Source organism: Camelus ferus, chromosome 19 (genome assembly GCF_009834535.1).
Source record: "Camelus ferus isolate YT-003-E chromosome 19, BCGSAC_Cfer_1.0, whole genome shotgun sequence".
NCBI classification, from domain to species: domain Eukaryota; kingdom Metazoa; phylum Chordata; class Mammalia; order Artiodactyla; family Camelidae; genus Camelus; species Camelus ferus.
In genome coordinates this window covers 34,075,346-34,097,426 of record NC_045714.1, presented here as the reverse complement: position 1 = coordinate 34,097,426, position 22,081 = coordinate 34,075,346, and the positions used below count along the sequence as shown (strand labels likewise).

The 22,081-nt window shown below is 46.9% G+C and overlaps 1 protein-coding gene and 1 long non-coding RNA gene across 6 annotated transcripts in view; one reads left to right on the top strand and one right to left on the bottom strand.

The window, feature by feature from the left end:
• LOC106730357 (signal-regulatory protein beta-1-like) overlaps nucleotides 1-22,081 on the bottom strand; it is a 40,792-nt gene that overhangs the window by 5,741 nt on the left and 12,970 nt on the right. The window contains exons 1-4 of one of the 5 annotated variants that reach the window (XM_032461996.1): nucleotides 12,749-12,904; nucleotides 9,680-10,033; nucleotides 3,515-3,835; nucleotides 2,611-2,937 (exon numbers count right to left, since the gene is read on the bottom strand). The exons of 1 other annotated variant lie outside the window; for it this stretch is intronic. In XM_032461996.1, coding sequence (XP_032317887.1) covers nucleotides 2,611-2,937; nucleotides 3,515-3,835; nucleotides 9,680-10,033; nucleotides 12,749-12,824 — 1,078 coding nt within the window. In that variant the 5' untranslated portion in view covers nucleotides 12,825-12,904. Of the gene's footprint in view, nucleotides 1-2,610; nucleotides 2,938-3,514; nucleotides 3,836-9,679; nucleotides 10,034-12,748; nucleotides 12,905-19,932; nucleotides 20,358-21,001; nucleotides 21,111-21,753; nucleotides 21,831-22,081 lie in introns of those variants that run through there. 3 more of the 5 variants (XM_032461997.1, XM_032461995.1, XM_032461999.1) reach the window with 3 other exon arrangements.
• LOC116657981 overlaps nucleotides 12,312-22,081 on the top strand; it is a 29,043-nt gene continuing 19,273 nt past the window's right edge. Inside the window, exons 1-3 of the long non-coding RNA XR_004313181.1 lie at nucleotides 12,312-12,392; nucleotides 18,395-18,557; nucleotides 19,696-19,771. This is a non-coding gene — a long non-coding RNA (uncharacterized LOC116657981). The remainder of the gene's footprint in view (nucleotides 12,393-18,394; nucleotides 18,558-19,695; nucleotides 19,772-22,081) is intronic.

The following is a 22,081-nucleotide window of genomic DNA, read 5'->3' as shown; positions in this document are numbered from 1 at the left end:
GTACGATTTAAAGTGCATAATTTCTTGGTGGGGAAAAGACAATAAAGATGAAAGAAGGGCTGTTTGCCAGTTGAGTGATGAAGGGAAAAAGAAAGAAATAGAGAAGTAGGGAAATTTACGGTCCTGAAAGACAAAAGACAACCAAAGACTTAGAGGATTCAGAGCTTTTTTCCCACTGTGTCAAAAGCAGCCAACAAACTAAAAACTCCAGTGACATATTGGATTATGCTGTGCTATGAGAAGAAAGGTCCATGAAGCTACAAATAGTGTAAAACACCCCAATACCATCACAAAAAACAGGCGATAAGACGTGCATCGTCACACCGGACCAGCTGGGCCCAGGAGCAGCGGCCAGAGCCCTCAGATGCACCGGGCAGCAGGGTCACGTGGACATCTCACGCTTTGCTCCAGCCCCACAACCTAGATGCCCCAGAAAACATTTCCAGCCTTATTACATTAGCAGGCAGGCTGGATCAGGCAGCCTGCCGCACCCAGAAGTAACAGTCCTGGTGGAGCCCCAGCAGTAGATAGAAGATTCAAAAGCAAGTCCAAGTCCCTCCAGACAAGATGGTGTGGACTCATCTCTCCTGCTCTCCCCGTTCAGTACACCCTGAACCCTAGAAATGACACAAGGGACAAACATGGGAGGATTCTGAGGTGGAAGAGGTAGGAGACTGGTTAGAGACCTGAGCACTGGAGGAAGAACACAGTGTCCAGGCACCCAGGTCCCTCTCCTAAGTCCCCAGGCACAGGAGGAGACCCTGGTGTGGCATTAGAAAAAAGAAAAAGTCTAAATGAATAACCTAAGTTCCAGCCTCAAGAAATGGGGAGATGGGGAGCAAAATGAGCCCAAAGCAACCAAAGGGAGGAAATAATAAAAACAGTGGAAAAAAAAAAGAAATAAAACTGAAAACAATAGAGAAAATCACTAAAACAAAGGTGAGTTCATTTAAAAGATCAATAGAAATGAACAGCTTCTAGTACGACTGTTAAGAAAAAAGCAGAAATGACACCTTTGCAATACCAGGAACGAAACAGAGGACATCACTGCAGACACTGCAGACATCAGAAGGATAATAAGGGAATATTATGAACAACTGTCCAGACAGAAAATTGACAACTTAGAGACACTGGGACGTGTTCCGCGAAAAGCACAGCCTACTGCAATTCACGCAATATGAAGTGAATACATTGAATAGCCCTAAACTAGGCAAGTTGTTTTTAAAATTCGAAAAAGATTTCTTGAGGCCCAGGTGGTTTCACAGGAAAATTCTATCAGGATTTACAGGTGAATAAAAAAACAACTCTGGTGCACAGGAAACCAGTATAAAAGAAATTTTAGAGAATTTGAAATATATACTCCATTTTAGATGACATTAGGGAATTACTGTTGATTTTATTAAATGTGTAATGGTATTGGTTTGGCAGAAAATCAATGTCCTTAACCATGTAACCACACACCTGTGGACTCCACTGGCAACTGGATGGGCACACAGGACTCTGTTACTAGTGGACACAACCATGCAAATTCTGTATAGCTGTTGTTTAAGGGAAGGTGTTTGTCCTCTCCTTCCTATCTTTATTCTTCCAGTAGGAGGGACATGGACACTCGCTGACCCAGCATTGACCCCCAGCCCAGCAGACAAGGACAACACCGTAGGCTACGTTGGAGGGAATGTTGGCCTTTGAGAGGTCTTCTGGAGTAAAGACGCCTGGGAAACTGATCAACTGCCTCCTGATGTTACATGAGAAAGAAATAAGACATGTATTATGCATAGGAAGGGGGACTCTGTATGTCCTTGGGACAATGCTCAGCTAAAGGAGAACGTGTTTCTAATGAGCACATATTTGTTATATGTGGTCCCTGGTCAGGAACTCAGATTCACCTTGATTAGCCAGATCACCTGGACTAAAGGCAAGACATCTGCAACAACACCCACTGTCGTTTCCTGAGTCCCTTTGGTAAACTCCAGATCCACTGGGTGGTAGAAGCAGAAAAGGGGATCGTAGAGCTGAGATCACGCACTGATTTGCATTTAGTAAATGTGCACTGAGTGACTGTGATCATTGCTGGTCCACTGTCACAGATCAGGGGACAGAGGAAGCCCATGCAGTGACAACTCACGGTCACCTGGGTGCCTGGTCCAAACTCAAACTCCACAACTTCAGGGCTCCCTTTCCGGGATTTCACAGAGTAGTATGTGTAGGAGACTGCTTGGGTTACTTTATGTTACTAATGCGAGTGGAAATTGCAGAATGGAGAGACACTAGGTAGAGGTTAGAAAAAGCAAGGAGGAGGGAGGTGGGCGGACAGGGAAGGATGAACATAATTACTGGTAGTTGAAGAAAGCAAGAGGCAGAACGCTATGAACACAATGATCTCCTTCTTGTCTTTCTTTAATTATATTTATGACAAAGATTGGTAAGAATATATCAAACTTTTACCAGTGGTGATTTTTGGAGTATGGGATTTGGGGAGGGGAGCTCACTTCAAAATTCTACTTTATATTTATAGACTTCTAGATTATTCTATAACAAGGAAGAATTACTACTTTAACAATTTAAAAAGATAAAATTTTAAAAACCCTGTCAGGTTAATAGAAGCCTCACCAGGGTGTTCATGTTTGTCCTGGTCCTTCTGGGGAGCAGAGGCCTCCAGGGTGAGGTTGGCGCTGACCGCCGGCTGCGTGTCGAGCTCCATCCGGCAGGACAGCACCTCCCCTCTGTGGGCAGAGGAGTTCACCAGGAGCCAGCTCATCTTGTTAAAGGTCCCATCTTTGTTCTCTGTGAAGGTCGACGCCCTTTCTATCCGGGACACGTTTCCATTCTCCACCCAGCTTAGCTGGAGGTCTCGGGGGTAGAACTGCTTCGCCTGGCAGGTGACGTTCACCTGGGTCCGTGCCATGGGCTGTTGGGTGACCTCCAAGGTGGGCGGAACTGAAATAGCACAGGGCAGGAGCTCTGACCTTGTGGAACAGAGAGGTCACAGGGCAGGGGCTGGAGACCAGCTCCCAGCCCAGCAAGGGGGTGCCTGAGGACAGAGCCAGGCATGTAGCAGTTGCTCAAACACTGAGTGTGCATTTTGCATATCAATGAGATCCTAAGCACCCTGCAGGACACACAGTAGGTGCTCAAGGAGTGGTTGCTCCTGTTAGGGTTATAATGTGGGGAATCAGTAAGCAACTGGCATGCAGTTGGAATATAATAACTGCAGCCAAGTTAATGAAATCCCTAGGCACTTAGGGGCTTGGCTTAGAGTAGGTGCTCAGTAGTTGGAGATGCTGTTGTAAGTAAAGGAAACTGCTGAGCACAGTGCTTGGCACGTGGCAGGTGTCACCTGGCAGCTGCCATTAAATCAGTAGTGAGTGACCAGCACATGGAGGTGCCTGGTGGTCAGGAAGGACTGTCAGGAATTCAATTCCAGGCAATTCAAGGCCTGGAGCCAAAAGCAGGGGGAGGAGCAGGTGGGGCTTGGGGGCAGGTGTGGGCTCGGGCTGGTGTGAGGGGCATCTACCTCGGATGGTCTCAGACAAGTAGGCAGTCCCACGGAGAGGAGGGCCCCCCTGCAGGGTGGCGTGGTCCACCTCGCAGATGACCTGGGAGTGAACATCCCCCCGGGCCAGCACCACCTTGGCTGTGCTGGAGACGCTGTAGGAAACGCTGTCTCCCTCCGGGTCCACACTGGTCTGGGAGGCTGCAATCTCATTCCCGTTTTTGAACCATTTCAGGGAGATGTTTTTAGGGGAGAAGCCATGGGATCTGCAGGTGAAGCTCACTGTCTGCTCAGGTGGGGCCCTCGTGGCGGGGCCTGATACCACGGGAGGAGAGGGTTTGGCTACAAAAGGAGCATTTACAAAAATGAACATAATTGTCATTATCATCACTAATGATAAGCTTGCGACACAGTTAACAACAGGGGAGATAATTAGGATTAATTAATTTCTTTTTGTTTTAATGGAGGTTGTGAGGATTGAACCCAGGACCTCGTGCATGCTAAGCACGCGCTCTACCACTGCGCTATAAGCTCCCCACTAAGGAATGTTTCCATATATTATGTTTTAATCCTGCGATTAGTTCTCAGAGGGCTGTGTCTTCATCCTCACCGTAAAAGGAGACACACTGTTTCTGAGAGGTGAGCTCTGAGTCAGGGGTGGGGCGGACATGGTTTCCTGGCTTGAGTTCAAAAGTCCACTTTCTTTCCTCCACCAGGTGATTTCTCACCAATCTGGGAGCAGGAACAAAAGACCTGATGGCTGCCACTCTCCTATTAACTCTTCCTTGCTGGGCTTCCCTGGAAAACTTAACTACCTTCAGAGAAGCATTCACAGAAGTAAGTGCGGGGGAAGCAGTGGTGGAGCAGGAGCACCTCGGATGCTGAACCAGGCTGGGCAGCAGATGAGGGGTGTGGCCGGCACCCCTCCCAGCTCCTCATCTGCTAAAGGGACAGCAGGCCTTGTCCTTCCAGGGGCTGCAGTGAGGGTTCGATCAGGCAGGGGAAGCGTCTTTGCTTTAAGTAAAATACAAGATGCCTCCCAATGCTAAACACTGTATTTATATCCAGAGCTGTCTCTTCAGGTTTGTATGAATTTACTCCGTAGTTTTCATTCTTTCCACAAATATTCCGGTAGGACTAGTATACCAGCTCCTGAATTTCAAAGGCAGGGGGCAAAGGGATGTTTTTCTGAATCTGGGTTCTTCTCTTGGGTCAGTTTTGAGTTGAAAGCAAAGATCACTGAGAGCTGAGAAACCAGAGGCTGTTAATTTCTTAATCGTTATTAAATCAGAAGAGACACAGACACAGGCTTTTCAAGCAGGCAGATGTACCGCCTGTGTCTTGAAAACAAACACAAATCAGCTAATCAAAAGGGAGGGCGGTTTCTCCCTCTGGAAGGTTATAGGGTGTCTCTAGATTGTTCATTATTACCCAGCACCTCCTGTAAAGGTTGGCAGACAGCGAATATTACAAACATTTGCATCTGTAAATATTTAACTTGCTTTCTAAAAGTCTTCAAACATTTTGAGGACATAGTAAGAAAGCGTTACTTGAACAAGTCAAGTCATAAAAACACAGCATCCTGAACGCCCCTAAAGGGATGAGATACTGTAATCAGTCATCATTTAGAGAGAGTTTCCTGGGAGCCTGACACTGGGCTTATCCCTGCATGATCTTCGGCTCTTTAATCTCCTCCCCAGCCCAGTGAGGGGGGCCCGGGTGTGGTCCCATTTATGGGATGAGGCTCAGGGAGGACAGAGCTGGCCAAGGGCACCCAGCGAGGAAAGGTCGGAGCTCATCTCACTGCACACATTTACTGCTTTTAGTGCCTCTATCTTAACCTCTAAGCCTCAGTGTCTGTTTCCATGCAATGTGTGTGACAGCCCCACCCTGGTCAGATGAGGGGGGATGTACATAAAACACAGAGCCTGGTGTACAGCAGGTGCTTCATCAACAAGACCTGTGACTGCTGTCACAAGGTCTGGTCGTTCCTAGTTCCGAAACTACTTGTTTATTCTTCAGGCAGTGAGAAGGCAGAACACAAGCACAGCAGGAAAAAACAAACAAACAAAAAGTCTCAAATCCTGCTCCGTGCAGCTGGCATGAAAAACCCTAATGAAAAAGCAGCGATAGAACCACCCCAGTATGATTCTCTTCCTCTTTTTATAATAATCCCTTCAGGAAACAAATTGGGGGAATTGGCTTTCAAAATACGTGATGTTGCAGGCATTCCCCCCACAGACCAGCTCTTTACAGAAAGCTGGAAGCATTTTGAAAGGAGGGAGGAGAGATTTCCATCATTGTCATGTTGGTGTGTTGAGGCAGGAGGGCTCTGGGCTGAGCAGGGAGTGTCTGAGGGGATTCCAGCCCCTCTTTAAAGATGGGAAGGTTTCCTCAGTGACAAAGCTCAGGGCTGAACAGAGTCCTGAGTCCATAGGAAGCCCCTCTTCACCCCACGTGAGCTCCGTGGTAGGAGGTGTCCCTCCCTGTTGGTTCAAGCTTCTGTTCTTGCTCTCTGAAGAACTGTCACCATCATAGACTATTCTGCAAAGTACCGAAGAGCTGTTCTCGCAGCTCCAGCACCAAGGAGGAGTGACCTCTGTCTGGGCAAAACCCCAGCTCCGTCTGTGACCTCAGAGAACACGGAGCTCAGGGCTTCTCTGCCCCGGATGTAGGCAGCATCCCCTGCAGGAGTTAATCAGTCAGCTGCCCGGGCCCATGTGTCTCCAATTAAACCAGGGTTTCTAGGGTGGGAACAGGGACTGGGGATCTAGTCAACCTTGCCTAGGTGAATCCGATGGGCAGCCAAGGTGGAAAGCATCCAGCTCCACCCCAACCCCAGTTACGCTTAGTCCTGGAGGGAGTGAGCCGCCCGAGGCCTCCGGCTTCGACACATCGGAGCTAACGCTGGCAGAACACGTACACTGTGCTGGGCTCTGCTCTAAGCTCTGTACATGGATCCCCCATTCAGTCCCTGCAGCGGCTCTGGGAGGGCGGTGCTGGCACAGACGGACCAGGCCCCGAGCCCTAATGTGGGGAGGGACGCATCCGAGGTCCCAGAGCCGAGATCTGGCAGAGCTGGTATGGGAGTCCAGGCAGTGGGGCTCGGCCCAGGCTCTAAACCACTGTGCGCTGAGGATCAGTGACACCCTAGCCCACCCCATCTAGGGCTTTCTAGAACCTCCCCAGTCATCACAGACCCTGAAAGGCAGCCAAGATTACCACCATCACACAGGTGGGGAAACTAAGAACTAGTGGGAACTGAGACTTGCCCAGAGCACAGCCTGGGGGGACAACGCCATGGTTCACTCAGGGACTGCTCTGTCACCAGGCTCATTGCACCCTCAGGACATCCTGCAAAGTTGGTGTGATTGTCATCCTTCTACAGGCCAGTAAGCCCTGCAAAGGGAACTGGGTCACAGCCTTGAAACAACACCTCAAATTGGGTGATGCCTACTCCGTGCTGGTGATTTAGACATACACTCTGAAATCCTTCTAACCCTGCTAGAAAGAGTCCATGATTATCACCATTTTACAAATAATAAAACAGGCTGAGAGAAATGAAAGTCTCTTCACCCCCACAACCATATCCCAGAAGGAATTCCCTTGACCCCTAAAGTTTCATGTCCAACAACAGAGCAGGCGCCCACCTTCAGGAGCCCCCACGCTGACCACCACCCTCCCCTTTTCCCTCTGAGATTCTTGACTTCAAGCGAGACCAGGGAGGGGTGTCCTCCGGGGTCCCAGGCCTGGGGACCCTGTAGCAACAAGGGGGAGACACGGGCTCCTGACACCTGAGTCTAGAACATGAACTCTGTCCACGCGGGGCCCCCAGCATCCCCTAGGAACTACCTCCCCCTTCCCCTCCTCAGTCTGCGGGGCCAGGAGTGGGCGTGCCCGGTGCTGCTGGGATGCAGCGGCCCCTCTGCTCTGTCCTCGCTCCCCTTCCCGGAGCTGCTCCCACAGGCCGCTCAGTGAAGGGGCGACATCACAGCAACAGGGAAGAAAGGACTCCTGGGGCTTCTGCATGCGCTGAGCCCTGCCTCCTAGGAGCAGCTTCAGGACGTCAGGAGACACTGCATCTGTCTGTTCCCAGTTATAAAGCTAGCCTGGCAGCCACACAGGATTTTTGTTTTTAATACTTATTGCTGAGGAACAGAAAAGCACACGATTTTACAAGGAGAGTGTTAGAGCTTTCTCCCCACTTTGACAAGCACAGTGGGGTGTGCAGAGAGCTGGGTGTGAGTCAGGCTGCTTGTGGTTCTACCTTGGCCCCCTTACCTGCTCACCCGCCAGGTCCCCTCTCAGAGATTCAGCGTCCTCATCTGTAAAAGGGCACAGGTGGCCCCTCCCTCAGAGCGCTGGTTATAGGCAGTAAATGCCAGGAGGAAGATTAAGCTTCTGACTGGCTGCTGCCCCTCACCACGTCCTGCTTCCCTCCTTTCTCATCCAGGGAATCATCTGAGCAGGTGCTTCAGGAAGTAGATGACAGTGTGCTGCGAGGCAGCAAATCTGGGTAGGGTTGGAGCCAGTTCCCACCTGTGATTGACTGTGCAGGGGAGGCACCACCTGGGAACATTTGTCATATCTGCAAAGCCAGGATACACCTTCCCTCCTCTGTCCAGGGCTTGTGGGGATATTTGCTTGCAGACTCAGCGGGGAGGGAAATTTGGCAACATCCACACAAATTAAAATACACATACTCTGTGACGTAGCAGTGCCATTTCCAGAGGGTATTTCCCCTTTCAGTAGAGTGAGCATGGACAGGGGTATCCACTGAAGTGCTGTCTTAATAGCCCAAGGTTGGGGACAACTTGGTACCCTTCAGCAAAAGACTGCAGAAGGAAAGATGCTCTGTCTATACTGTGTGCTGTTTTGCAGCTGCTGAGATCCTGGGCAGCTCTAGGTGCCGATATGGGATGAGTGACTTGGGATCATGTGGCTGAAAGTAGGCAGAGGTTGCCAGTCACCTGGGAACTCAGGGTCTGAATGCAAGGAGTGTTTGAATCTTAGGGAAACTGAAGGAAAGGCTCCCTGTTCAATGGTTTGACCCAAGGAGCTTTTTATTCAGCACCTACTATGAGCCAGGCTCTTCCAAGGAGCCAGTGTCCAATGGTGTTGCAGGAGGAGCCTGGTCTGAATCAGCTGGGTTCTGTAAGGATCCCATCACTCACTGGCCTTGTGAGTGTGGTCTAGGTCCCTGTCAACTCTTGGCCTCAGGCTCCCCATGTGTAGGTGGGGGGCTGGGCACTTGGTGTCTAAAAATCCTTCCTGCCCTGACAGTCCAGGATTCAGGAGTTAGAATGAGGATCCTGGGCCTTTGGCAGAAAACCCTAAAGGAGCACCTTTGCTACCTCGACGGGGCAGAAACTAAGACACCAATATGGGGAACCTCTTCCCTGGGTGGGGACATTCTGAGATGTGAAAGCTCTGCTTGGAGCCTTCAGTGACTGTGCGTTGATCCCTGAATCACAAGAGGGTTTTGTGACAGTTCCTCCCAGGAAACACCCAACCTCTGGGCATCTCCTCCAAACCCGGCTGTGAGAGTTAACACTGAATCTCTGCCTCTAGGAGTTTCTTCCCACTGTCATGTGTCTGAAGAAGAAGTAAAGTAACACATTCTACATTCTGCCCCCAACCCTCGACAATTCCCTGGCCGGGATGGACTCTCCACATTGGAAGGGAAGAGAACACAAGCTTCATGGGAGAAGAGCCCTTGTCTGCTGTGTTCACTGCTGCTTCCACGGCATCCGGAGCAGGGCCAGGCACACAGCAGGTGCTCAGTAAGTGCTGAATAAAGTGAAGACTCGGCCACACTGAGGGGAGCACTCTCTGGAGGCAAGAGGTGAGGTCTGGCCTGTGACGGGCGAGTCACTCAGGCTTTACCTCCCTTGAGCTTATAATCAAATGGCTGGATGTGATTTAAAAGACAAGGGCTGTGGAGCCAGGCAGCCTGGGCTTCCAGACTTTCCATACTAATTACCAGACATCGGGCCTTGAGCAAACAGCATGACCTCTCCAGGCCTCAACTTCCCTGATCTGTAGACAAGTGAGAAATCGTATCGTGACCCAGTCATCATAAAGCACACACTGCCGCACCTGATTCTTATTTTTGCTCAAAGACAGGAGGGCATTTTCTTGACTTGTTGTCACAGAGCAGGGGACGAGGGGCCCACGTGTACTCACCACTCACAGTGAGCCGAGTGCCTAGTCCAGACTTATACTCCACGTCACCGGGTAATCCTCTCTGGAACTTCACACAGTAGTAGACACCGGCGTCTGCCGGGGTGATGTTACTGATGCGGATGGAAAAGTCCTGGTTGTCTCTCCTTGTGACATCTGAAACGTTTGTTACTCTGGGGAAGTGGCCTCCTTTGAAATCATAGATTAACTCCCGGCCTGGCCCTGTGCCCCTGAACCACTTGATGGGCCCCACGGGGAGTAGGAAGGTCGTGGTGCAGCGCAGAGTGGCCGTCTCTCCAGCTGTGACCGACCCTGACGTCTCAGGCTGAATCACCTGCAGCTCCTGAGCCGCCACTCCTGGAGGGAAACACAGAGCAGTTATTCATTCCTCCTCATGTGATCAGGTAGGTTTTCTCGCATGTTTACCAACAGCAGCTTTCACTGACTGAGAGCACCATGAGCTGGCCTTGAGCTCAGCCGAGTGCAACTATCATCACATGTAACTCACACAAGGAGCTTGTAATTTTAGACCCCAATACAAATGAGGAATCTGAGGCACAGAGAGGGTGAATGGCACAGCAGAGAGTGGGTTTGAGTGCCTGAGTCCTGTCTGCAAATGTCTTGCTTTACCACATATTTCCATCTGTCCACTTTCTGGCCTCATGTGTTGTACTTCTGGACCTTTGCATTGGGAGGGGCTATGAGACTTCTTTCGACCATGGCGAGGTGAGCAGCAGTGATGGATGTATTTTGTGGTTGTGCATTTAACTGCAAGAACCTTTAAGGATCAACTTCCCTGTTCCACAGAGATCCACACACTCATGATGGGGTCAGCTCCATCAGCCTGGGTACTTGAGTTACAGTGATGTTGAGAGCTCCCGACCCACAATGGACATGTAGTTTATAAGGGAAATAAAACATTGTTTCAAGTCCCTGGGATTTTTTCCCATGGTGCAATTAGGTTATATTAATTACCTAAGGTTGCTGTAATAAATTATCACCATTTAGTGGCAATCAAATAAGAACCTAATGCAAAAAGATACATGCACCCCAGTGTTCATAGCAGCACAATTTACAATAGCGAAGACAGGGAAGCAACCTAAATGTCCATCGACAGATGACTGGTTAAAGAAGTTGTGTCACACACACACACACACACACACACACAATGGAGTACTACTCATCCATAAAAAAGAATAAAATGATGTTATTTTCAGTTGAGGGGTTGGACTTAGAAAATATTGTACTTAGTGACAAGTCAGACAGAGAAGGACAAATATTATATGATATTACTTATGTTTGGAATCTGAAAAAAATACAAATGAAGCTATATACAAAACAGAAACAGATTACAGACATAGAAAAGATCATGAGGGCAACTACTTTGTCTCTTTATTCACCAGTGCTCCCCAAGTTCCTATAACAGTTCCTAGTACCCAGCAGGAAAGCAGTAAGTATTTGCATGCTGTGTGAATTGCCTAGTGCGACATCTCCCTGAGACCCTGAAATCTACTTTCAGGGCGTAATCTCTGTGGAAGTTGTATCAGAAACTGCGTTTCCCATGCAGATGACTTGGCAAAAAACAGAAGTACTCTGTGCATGTGCAAGGAGCAGAAGAGCAGAGGAGAAGAAAACCGCAAGCCTCTGCCCCACACCACCCCCTTCCCTGTACTCACTGGCAGAAGCTGCAGAAAACTCATGAGGTGAAAGCGAGGACCCAGTAGGGAGAAGACCAGTGGTGAGACCTGTGAGCCCCAGAGCCAGACAGCCCGAGTTCCAGTCACAGCTCTTCCCTTCACTGCTGAGGGACGGTGAACCTCTCTCTGCTTACATTCTCTCATCTGTAAAGCCCTGGTACGACAGTGTCTACCTTGGATACATGCACGCATGAGTTAATAGTCATGGGCATTTGCAGTACCTGGAACAAGGTTAGTGTTCAAGAAATTGAGAAGTTATTACACGTTAGATTTCCTGGGATTTTAACGGAGGCTTTCATGACCTTGGATATAAATATGAGTGTGGCTAGAACCTCAGACATAGGTCACATAGGCAGGAGTCTGTATCTTTCATCCTCTCCTGTCCAGCGTGGGAAAGGGTCTCCGAGATAGCCCTACTTGAAAGTCTACTCATTTTACTAAGAAATAAATTTGCTTACCATAAGAAACCGGGAGAGGGTCAGGATAAATTTGGGGAAGTATAAAAGGCAGAGGGTATTGAGAAACCGGGAAAGACTAAGCATCTGATGATGTCATTTCACGTAGACTGAAAAACGCTTTGCCGAGAACATGAGGGAAACCTTTTCGAAATCCCGTGTGTTGCATTTATTTTACTTCCTCGCACCTCCTCGTACACACACACAAACACACAGACTGCACACGTTGATGAGTACATATACAAGTGTAGCCTACTGCTGTACTATACGGGTTCTTTTGAGTATTAAATGAAATTATAACACATATTAAAAGCTCAGTAAAAATTTTGGCATGTAGGAGCCACCCAACACGTCACTGACAAAAGTTTGAGAGGACACACGACAGGGTTTGAACTCTGTGATCTCTGAGTGGGATGATGGGTGATGACGATTCTGAATGTTTCTGTGTATTATCTGATTTTTCTGCAATTAGGCTCCACCAAGAAGCTGAGCAGTACAACATGGGTCAAAGAATGAACCTGGAACTGGTTGGCCTGCACTTGAACCCAACGTTTCCTGCCTTAGGTAGGTGACATCGGGCAGTGTACTCTCTCTGTCTCAGTTTCCCCTTCTGTAAATCTGGGATAATAGTCACAGCTTCACACAGGTATGTTGTGAGGATTACACGAGTTATTACGCAAAAAGCTGTCTTTGTTGGTGTTTGAAGCATCGTCTCCTTCGAAGCCCCTGGTGTCCAGCTGCAGGTGGCGGAGCCACAGAGGAAATGCTCAGATCCCTGATTTCATGCTCTCGGATAATGCCCAGCCCTTGGCCATCTGTGGCTTCCCCAAGTGGCACACCCCTGTTTAGCTGGAGTTGCTAAACATGCAGGGGGAGGTCTAGGGACAGTGTGAAGGGATTCTACCCCAAGGAGTGCTCACCTGTGAGTCCCAACAGTAGCGCCAGCAGCAGGCAAGGAGGCGGAGGGTGGGGCCAGGATGCAGGGTTCGGCATCATGGAGGCCTGATGGGACTGCTCTGTCCAAGTGTGTGTCCCGCAGAGAACCTAGAGTTCCTTCTTTTGCGGAGAGAAGAGAAGCCCCATCTCACCCAATAGAAGAGGAAGTGCCTGTGATGGGGTGAAATGTACTGTGAGATAGTAAGCTGCTTCTAGATTCTAGGCAGTTCCTGCTTCAGGTTGTGAAACAGAAATCAGGCAGAGGACGCGGCTCCACTGTGAGGAGTTACTCATCTTAGTTTTCAGAGAGATTGGACAGGCCTAGCAGAAACAATGCTTCCTCACCACCAACAAAACAATCATTTCCTCTTCTTTCAGGAGAGGAAATGTATTATATGACCTACAGTTACAGTCCTGGGCATTTATCTCCAGGAAATGAAAATTCATGTCTACACAAGACCTGTTCAATAATGTTACAGCTGATTTCTGTGTAATAGCGCAAAACCACATGCCCCTGAATAAGTGAATGGTGTAACAAACTGTGATATGTCTTTATGACGAAATACTACTATGTAGTACAAAGGATGAGTTATTTATGTGTGCAACAGTGATTAGTTTCTTGAAGGCGTTATGTTGATGACTAACGACTTGTTTGAGACTCCACTTATAGCATTCTTGAAATTATATATAGAGAACTGATTGGCATTTGCCAGAGGTTTGGTTTGGTGGGGATGGACTTCACTGCAAAGGGGTAGTGCAAGGAAGACCTTTGTCGTCCATCCTGATCATGGTGGTGGTTACACAGACACACACAGGACGATGAACATAAGTCAAAGCTGGGGATGTTACAACCCTCAGCTGTAAGTAGCAATCTCACAGTCATTGTAACATAGACACTGACTGTTAAGTTATCCAAAATTATAATTATGTTAGAGTGATGGGGAAAAGAAAGTGAGAACACATGGAATGAGTTCACGAGGAACAGAACATGATATCACCAACTTCCACAGTAGGAAGTCAATTAAAAAGTCCCTAAGAGTTAGAAGTCAAGAAGTCGCAATATGGGCATGAGATCTGGCAGTAAAAGCTAAAATGATCAGTTAAAAGAGTGGAAAATGGTTGCATCTGGGAGTTGGAAAGTGCTGGAAGGTTAGGGAGACTCCAGTTTTAATCTATACAACTTGTCGAGCTGTTTGACTCTTCAACCATGAAAGCTAAAAACTAATTTTAGATCGATAGATTAATGGTATCAGAATTATTAGTGCTAATTGCACTAGTAAGAGTTTTGTAAATTTTCTAGATATAAGATTGATGTTCAGATTCAACTACAACCTTATACTGTAATCAAACCCCACTGAAAACAGTAATAACAACTTTTAGAGATTCCACAAACGATGAAGTATTAAAGATATCTATAACCGGAGATACATAACACCAAGGTGGAGAATATTGTAAAATTGTACACAAAAGTAATAAAAGGAACCCTAAATAAATAGAGGTATAGCATGTCCATAATAAGGAAAATTCAATATTTGAAAAGATGTCACTTTGCCCAAGTTAATATATAAATTCAATGCAATCACATAATAATAATTCTGAAAGTATTTTTCATGAATTGACAGTGATTCTAAAATGCTTTGGGGCCAAATAACCATGATAGTTTTAAACAACAGAAAGGGTGAGAAGATATGCCCAACAGAGCTGTCAAAACTTATAAAGCTAGTCTAACTAAGACAGTATTGTTTTAACGGAGAGGTCGACAAGAGCCTTAATGAAACAAAGACCTCTTAAGAGAACCGCAAATTTATGGAAACTTGATAAAGGCACAGGTGACAATACAGATCAGTGGGTGCTGGATAATTTATTGTGAAAGAAAAAAATAAGATCCCTACCATCTATATAATGTGCGCGCGTGCGTGCGCACACACACACACACTATACGTATACATATATGTGCACATATTGTAGCAAGAAAAAGGCATAAATGGAAAGAGTTAAATTTGGTCAAAAATTTCAAATCTTTTTGTTTTTTAAATAACAAAATCTCCCAATGATACCTACACAGCTGCTTTGTGGACTAAGTGGAGGAAGAAGAGGGACTCTCCCATATATGCCAAGGAAACAAAGATAAGAATGTTTGTTGCAAAGCTGTATGAGCAAAACATTGCATAAAGCTTAAATATTAGTCACAAGATTTGATACACTGTGGCATATTCTTATAATATAAAACTATAGAGCAGAAATTAATAAAATGGAGCTACATATACCAAAGTGAATTTATCCTACCATGTAAAGCATAAAAATGAAAACTTCCCAAGTGCTATGTACACTATCAGTAGAATTTATATAAAATTTAAAACATGCAAGATAATATTACATTCTGCTTAAAGTTTTATACATACTTTCGAAAGGTATAAAATCATGCTTGAGATTATAAACACCAAACTCAGGATAGTATTTTAAGCAGGAAGAACAGACTATAGCAGCAAAATGTTATAACATTGTACGAATATAGGATGGTAGGTTTTTGGATGTTTTTAATGTTACTCTTAACAAATTTGAGAATAGGAAAATGCTTAGTGAGCTTAGTCATTTCAAAATACATTTGCATCAAAATGAAATCAGACTTGCAACAGCTTTAAAAATGAAGGGTTGTTCATGATCTGCCTGATTCTCTATGGGGTGGAGGCAGGGCCCGTTTGAAGCTCATCAGGGTCCAGCCATCCCCAAGTTCCCATGACCAAAGTCTTGTCCTTGACTCAGCTCCAAAGCTCAGAGAGAAGGAACACCAGGAGGTTGTGCGGAAGGGGGCATGTGCGTGGTGGAGGAGAGTGCAGCAGAGGGAAGGGCAGGGGTCTCGGGTCACCTGAGGTCCTTACAGCTTCTTCACCCCACTTGAGCCCTTTGGACAGGGCAGGAGGCAGTGTATGGCAGAACATGACAGATCTGTAGGAAGAATCATTCATTCATTCATTCATTCATTCATGTATTAATTCCGCGAATATTTACTACCACCTACTGTGTGGCAGGCACTCTGCTTGGCCTGGGTTCATGGCGCAGATCAGAAATGAAGCCCCTACTCATCACACCCCAGCACCTCTTGCTGAGTTCTGAACTCCTCTCATACCCACATTCATCTTTGCCACCTGTCAGCACCTCCAAGTCCCTTAGGAAAGTTCTATTAGTTGATTATAGCAATACTTTCCTCATTCATTCCAAGGATAGATCACGTGATAATGAAATCCATAGTAGTTTATGAGGGTGGTGTTTTGGGTCTTGATCTCAATACTTTGACCTTTCTCCCACCTCTACACCTTGGACGCTCACCTTCAGGGTCCCAGAAAACTTAATAGGAAAGCTCTGAAACTCCAGAACGCTACTCAATGCATGACAGTTGGAAGCCTCTGAGAATTCCAAGACACATTTGAAGAAAATGAGATTGTTCACAATCTTCCCTTGAGGCTGGATCATCGATGTGACTTTGTGTGCTCACTCTGGACTCCTCTTGCCAGCCCAGGAAAAGGGCCCTGATCTCCCTCGCTAAGGACTAAGGCTGCCATCAACTCACCTGTTATAGGTTCCGCCACCTGCAGATGTAAGAGCATGAAACCGATCACCAACAGCACTTTGAAACCCAGGAGGAAAGCCACAAAGATAAGGGCAGGCGTCGCTGGACCTAAGGGACAGCAGGCAGAGGAGACAACAAATGGGGCTCTTGGGTGTTAATTCCTCACTCCACCTGGAGACAGAAGTGACCCAGTTGCTCACAGGATTAGATGTGAGCTTACCTGGGCTCCCAAGGGGGGGTTGTCTGTGCTGTGGGCTGCTGTGGACAGAATGAGGCTGGCCCGGGGGGGAGGCTGTGCCTCGTGCTGCACCTTACAGGTGACCACATGCTCGGAGCCCTACACCGAGGTGTTCACCAGCTGCAAGCTTTCCGGGGTGTAGGTCTCATAACTGTTCTGCTTCGGCGTGGGCTGCTTGTCTCCCTGGAACACACAGTAGTTCTCCATCCAGGTGAGATGCACGCTCTGGGGGTAGAATCTCTGCACGTGGCAGTTAACGGCCACCAAGTCCAAGGAGGGTGAAGCCTGACACACTGTCACTGCAGGGGAACTGGCACAGCCCAGAGTAATCAGACAATGACTGTGGGAAGTTTACAGTGGGCCCCATGGTTGGGGGCTGCTCCTTGAGGATGGGTCATCTGCCCAGGGTCTGCCCCAGAGGAGGAGGTAGGTATTGGTTAACAGGTGCGTGAATAATATCGCGTGATTGAACGTGGGAATGCATGAGTGAATGTGTGTCTGGATGGAAGCATGGAATCATGAAAGTCATCCTAATTTCCCTTTCTTTTCTACTATGGTCCTTAAAGACTGAAAGTGACCCTGAGTTCCATGTAAGAACCTATGAACCCCTTGAGTAGCTCCATGACTTGATGAAGATTCCTAGACTCTAATCTTCATGATTCCAAGATACTAATATTTGACATAGGAAGGGACGTAGGTTTGGAGAAGTTAAGTATTGGCACAAGGACACAGGAGGCAAAACTGGGCTTATATCAGGGATCGTATGTTTACCCCGTGCTATTCTGACTCCCAAACTGGAAGCCTGTAAGCGTTTATGTTCAAGGCTTCTGAAATTATGATCTAACAACTTCTGGAATTTCTTCCCTAACCAGTTTCACAATTCTGCGATAGAATGTATTCCTTCCTAGGAAAATTAGGAGGATTAAATAATATAAATAATTAAATAATGTAAGTTAATAATATAAAAGCTTAAATATTTCAGTATAAGTCATAGGAAAGCACAGCTTGGTGCAGTGCTTACACTCAGCCAAGGGGTGGGAGAGCCGGCCTGTGGCCGCTGCGCTGACAGCAGTGTGCACTGGCCATCAGCAGGCTAAGGTGTGAGTGTGGGGGGCACAACCTTTCAGTATGTAGATACTCCAATACTTTGTATATTTGTTGCTTCAAATGTTCCAGCTTTGTCCATTGTGACCTCTTACTGTTGGTTCCTGAGCGCCTTTGATAAACTCCAGTCAATGACTGGTTTTTGGGTTTTGGGTTTTGGTTTTTGGTTTTATTTTCTTTTGCTGTTTCCCTTTCTCACTTTTTACAGGTTATTGAATTTTTGATAGGATTTCTAAACACAAAGAAGCAGTTATCCTTTAATGAAAGAACCTTAGAATACAAGATCCAGGTGATTGAATTAGATAATTTTTTTTGAAATCCAACGTCTAGTGGAAACTCATTCATTCATTTTTTAAAATAACCATTAATGGCCTAGTATGTGGCGGTCATGTTCTGGCAAGTGAGGATTCAGAGTCCCTTCTCATGGAACTGACAGCCTATTTGAGGAAGACGCAACACGTACATCAGGGTTCGTCTTGCGTGGTGCATGAATTTCAGTTTAGATCAATAGCATGAATCCCCCAACACGCAGTTCAGAATTCACTTACCACAGGAAAGTTACTTTGCACAATTGCATCAAGTATAACTTTGCTGCTGACTCTGCGTCAGCCCACAGATCACTGTGTACTAACAGATGCTCATCGTGGTCAGTAACCAATCACGTCCGTACTTTGAAAGCCTGTAGTAATTGATCACTGTGACTCTTGTTACTCTGCTTAGGCCCAGACGGCAACCTATGTGGGCATGTTGCCCGCTGTCTCCCAGTGATGAATCCATATGAATTTACAAAAATGACTCATTGTAAAAGGGAATTGACGACGAAGACGAGAGTGCAATGGAGACGCAAAAAGTGGTGATGCTGGAAGTGACATTCCAACTGAATGTAAGTGGATTAGAGAAGAAATCTCTGACCCTGGGAATGGTACATGCAGACTGTTAGAAAGACTCTAGATACGCATCCAGGGGAACTTAGTGAAGGCAAACCTACCACGTAAATGAGGGAAATGGTGGTGAGGAAACGGGTGAAAATGTCCCAGAGGAAGTCAGAGCAGCAAATACTTCAAATTAAAGGAAGTTTTGTAAAGATTCCACAATTTTGAGCGTACAGAGCATAAAATGTTGGAAACTGATCCAAATACAGCAAGGCATCTGATAATTCACCAAGGCATAAAAAAGATGCTCTTATACTGTAGATTAGACAAGAAGAAGAAGGCAAGCCCTGTTCAAACATTCGGATAAGTTTTTTTTGTGCTTGTATGTTTACTAATTTTCTTTTTTAGTAATGGTTTTAATATGATATATTTTCATTATCTAAAAATTATGAATAGAGATAAATAAAAATAAATTGAAGACAGTTGAAAATACTTCTGATAAGCTTCTATAAAGAAATAAATTGCTTTAATTCTCAAGGTGTCAAATGTGTCAAACTACATATGATTAGTTTTTTCCTTTTCTCTATGTATTTAAATGTGAAAGGAGGGGAGATTCTAAAGTTTTGGAAAAAGTGTCTCACATCAGAATCATTATTTATACCACTGATGACTGAGATCACTTTTTATGACGCAGTTTATGCAGTAATTTCTATAGTCCTCTTCTGTGCGAAGCGAGAACTGCCTATGTTCTGTTATGTCAGATGGTAGTAAGTGCTCAAGAAGCAAATTAATCAGGTTAAGAGGACATGGAATGCCAGGGTGAGAGAGGAATTGGTATTTTATACAGGGCCATCTATGGAAGGTACCTTTGATGAAGTGACATGAATGGTAAGAAGTAGGAGAGTGAGGCAGGCAGGTATGCTGGGAGAGGAAGCAGAGGAGTGATAGGATTTGACTGACTTTCCCAAAGAATCACTGAGCCTGAAACAAGGAAGCCAGTCAGAGACCACAGCAGTAGTGCAGGAGGAGATGGTGGCTGGGACCCGGGAGTCGTGGTCAGGGTGAGAACATGCCGATTATGCATACAACTGAGTGGTGTGCTGGAGAAGGCTTGGACTGGCTCATGAGAACCCACTGTTACCTTTTCAGGAATCCTGCAAGCTGCTTGTTGAAGTGATGGTAACTTGAAATTGGCCACATTGAGGGTATTTACAGCAAGAAAGTGGTAAGTCCTACAAATCAGGCTTTCATTTTCTTTTTCCTTCTGGAGAGTCAAATGTTAAAGATTTCTCATCTCACCTCTGGACATCAGCATTTTGAAGGAATAACTCAATATGGGATATAAGAGAAGGAGAAAGCAAGGATGACTCTGAGGCTTATGGACACAGTCTATTTACTGTGAGAGAAGGGTCGGGAAGGACGCAGGAGGATGGAAGTTCTGGTTCCATCACAGAGACAGGAGGCAACAGTACCTTCAGGGTTAGAGGGGTAGGACATTTAGGCAACGAGGAAAGAGAATAACTGTTCTTCTTAAAACCATGATGGCGAATCATTTGTACTTAAGCGGTGAAAGAGAATCTCAAATGGTGGGGAGTCCAGGTTGGGGGAGGTCCTTCCTGCTCAGAGTGATGTATGAAGATGCAGCTCTGGGAGCCTCGAGGAGTGTGAGAAGATCTTGGGAGTGTGGGGGCAGGCTGGTCTCCGTGGAGGAGAGCTATTTGGAGCAGAGTCGTGGAAGCTTCCAGCTGGGTCTTCTCCTAGGCTGGGCCCCACAGGGAGGGAAGCAGGCAGCAGAGACTGAGGGTGGTACCCTGCAAAGGAGGAAGGAAGGAACTGTGGCAACTGTGTTCATATTTAATGATCTGCTCATCGTTCAAGAAATGTTGACTGCATGCCTTTTACGTGCCCAGGCTGTTCTCCTCGTGGGATACCTGTCTGAGAGGCTAGCAGCCCCTGAGAGAGGTCTCTGCCCCCTCAGCCTCCTCCCCAGGCCCTGATGCCCCTTCCCCCTTCCTCAGCCCTTCTCTGTCACATGGAGGGTCAGAGCAGGAGCAGCCCTCAGAGCAGCACATCCAGGGTTTCTCCCCATTACCCTAAAACGGGGATTCCTTTTGCCCCCACGGAGCCCCAGGGTTCAAGGATCTAGAAATGGCCTCCAAGGGAACCACCCTCTCAGCTGCTCCTCATTCAGCAGCCTCTGTCCACATGACTGCCAGGAGACACCCTTTGAAAACCCCCGATCCAGCCCACCTCCTACAGGACCCCACACACCTCCTGGGAGTTGGGTATCTTTGAGAGGGAAACCCCATCTCCATCTCCTGGTACTGAGGGAGGTGTGTCTCCTTGTATTAACTCCACGTGGGCCCTGACCCTGTGTGACCTGTGGACTTGCCTACTGCTGACTTTGCTGTTTCTGGGACTGAACGTGTCCTCCCCACCCTTGCCCACAACTTACCGTCAGACGCAATGCTTCCTGTGGACAAAGATGACAGAGACACCGAGCAGCAGCAGCACTTTGTGGCCTAGGAGCAGAACTACCAGCATAGAAGAAGTCAGCTCTGGGCCTGGAAATCCAGAGACAGAAGGTCTGATGAGAGGGGCCGCACAGGAGCCATTCCCTGGGGCCCCTACTTACTCCAGCTAAGGCCACCTGGGCCCATCAACACTGTGAGGTTTAACCTGCCTCCTCTGTCTTCCACTTAATCTTGAGGAAGAAATCAGTATATAGAGTCCCTCGTTCTCACCCACTCCCTCTTCAGGCTGTAAAGCTCCTCATACTTGAAGGGAAAATGTCAGAAGTGAAAAGAACTAAGACAAGGGAAAAGTCAAATCCTAGTGCACAAGCCTTCACTAGGCAGCCGTCCCCCCCTCATCCAGCTGCCAGGAAAGGACAAAACAGACAAGGGCAGCTACGAAAGGAACCTGAAAGTCCCACCACCAATATTAAATCCAACCTAAATTTGATGATATTGGTAATAGTCTCCTGTAGAGCAGAGCACAGCTCATAGGAAGTGGTTTCAAAGCCTGCCTGATTCAAGAGTTGACAGAGAATCCCCAGAGTCTGTGTAAAGGTTACCTTATAGGTCAAAAGGCATGCGCACTAGTGATTAAGAATCCTGAGATGAGTACATGATTCGGGATTTCCCAGAGGAGCTCATCTAATCATAAAGATTCTTGTAAGTGAAAGATGGAGGCAGGAGAGTCAGAGCAGGAGATGTGATGTCAGAAGCTGGGGCCGGAGTGATGTGGGGCCCTTTGCTCAGGGGTGTGGGCATCTCTGGGAGCTGGAAAAGGCAAGGAAATGGGTTTTCTTCAGGAGCCCTCAGAAGGAGCATCGCCCTGCCACCCATAGTAGGCTTCAGACCTCTACAAATGTGTGACAACAAATTTCTCTTGTGTTGAATCAGTCAATGTGGTAACTTCTCAGTGGCAGTAAGAAGCTAATTCAAGGAGGACAGATGGGACTGAGCAGACAGGCGTGATTTAAGATGCTTACTTTCTGTAGGGAAAAGGCAAAGAGAAAGAAGTGATGTTT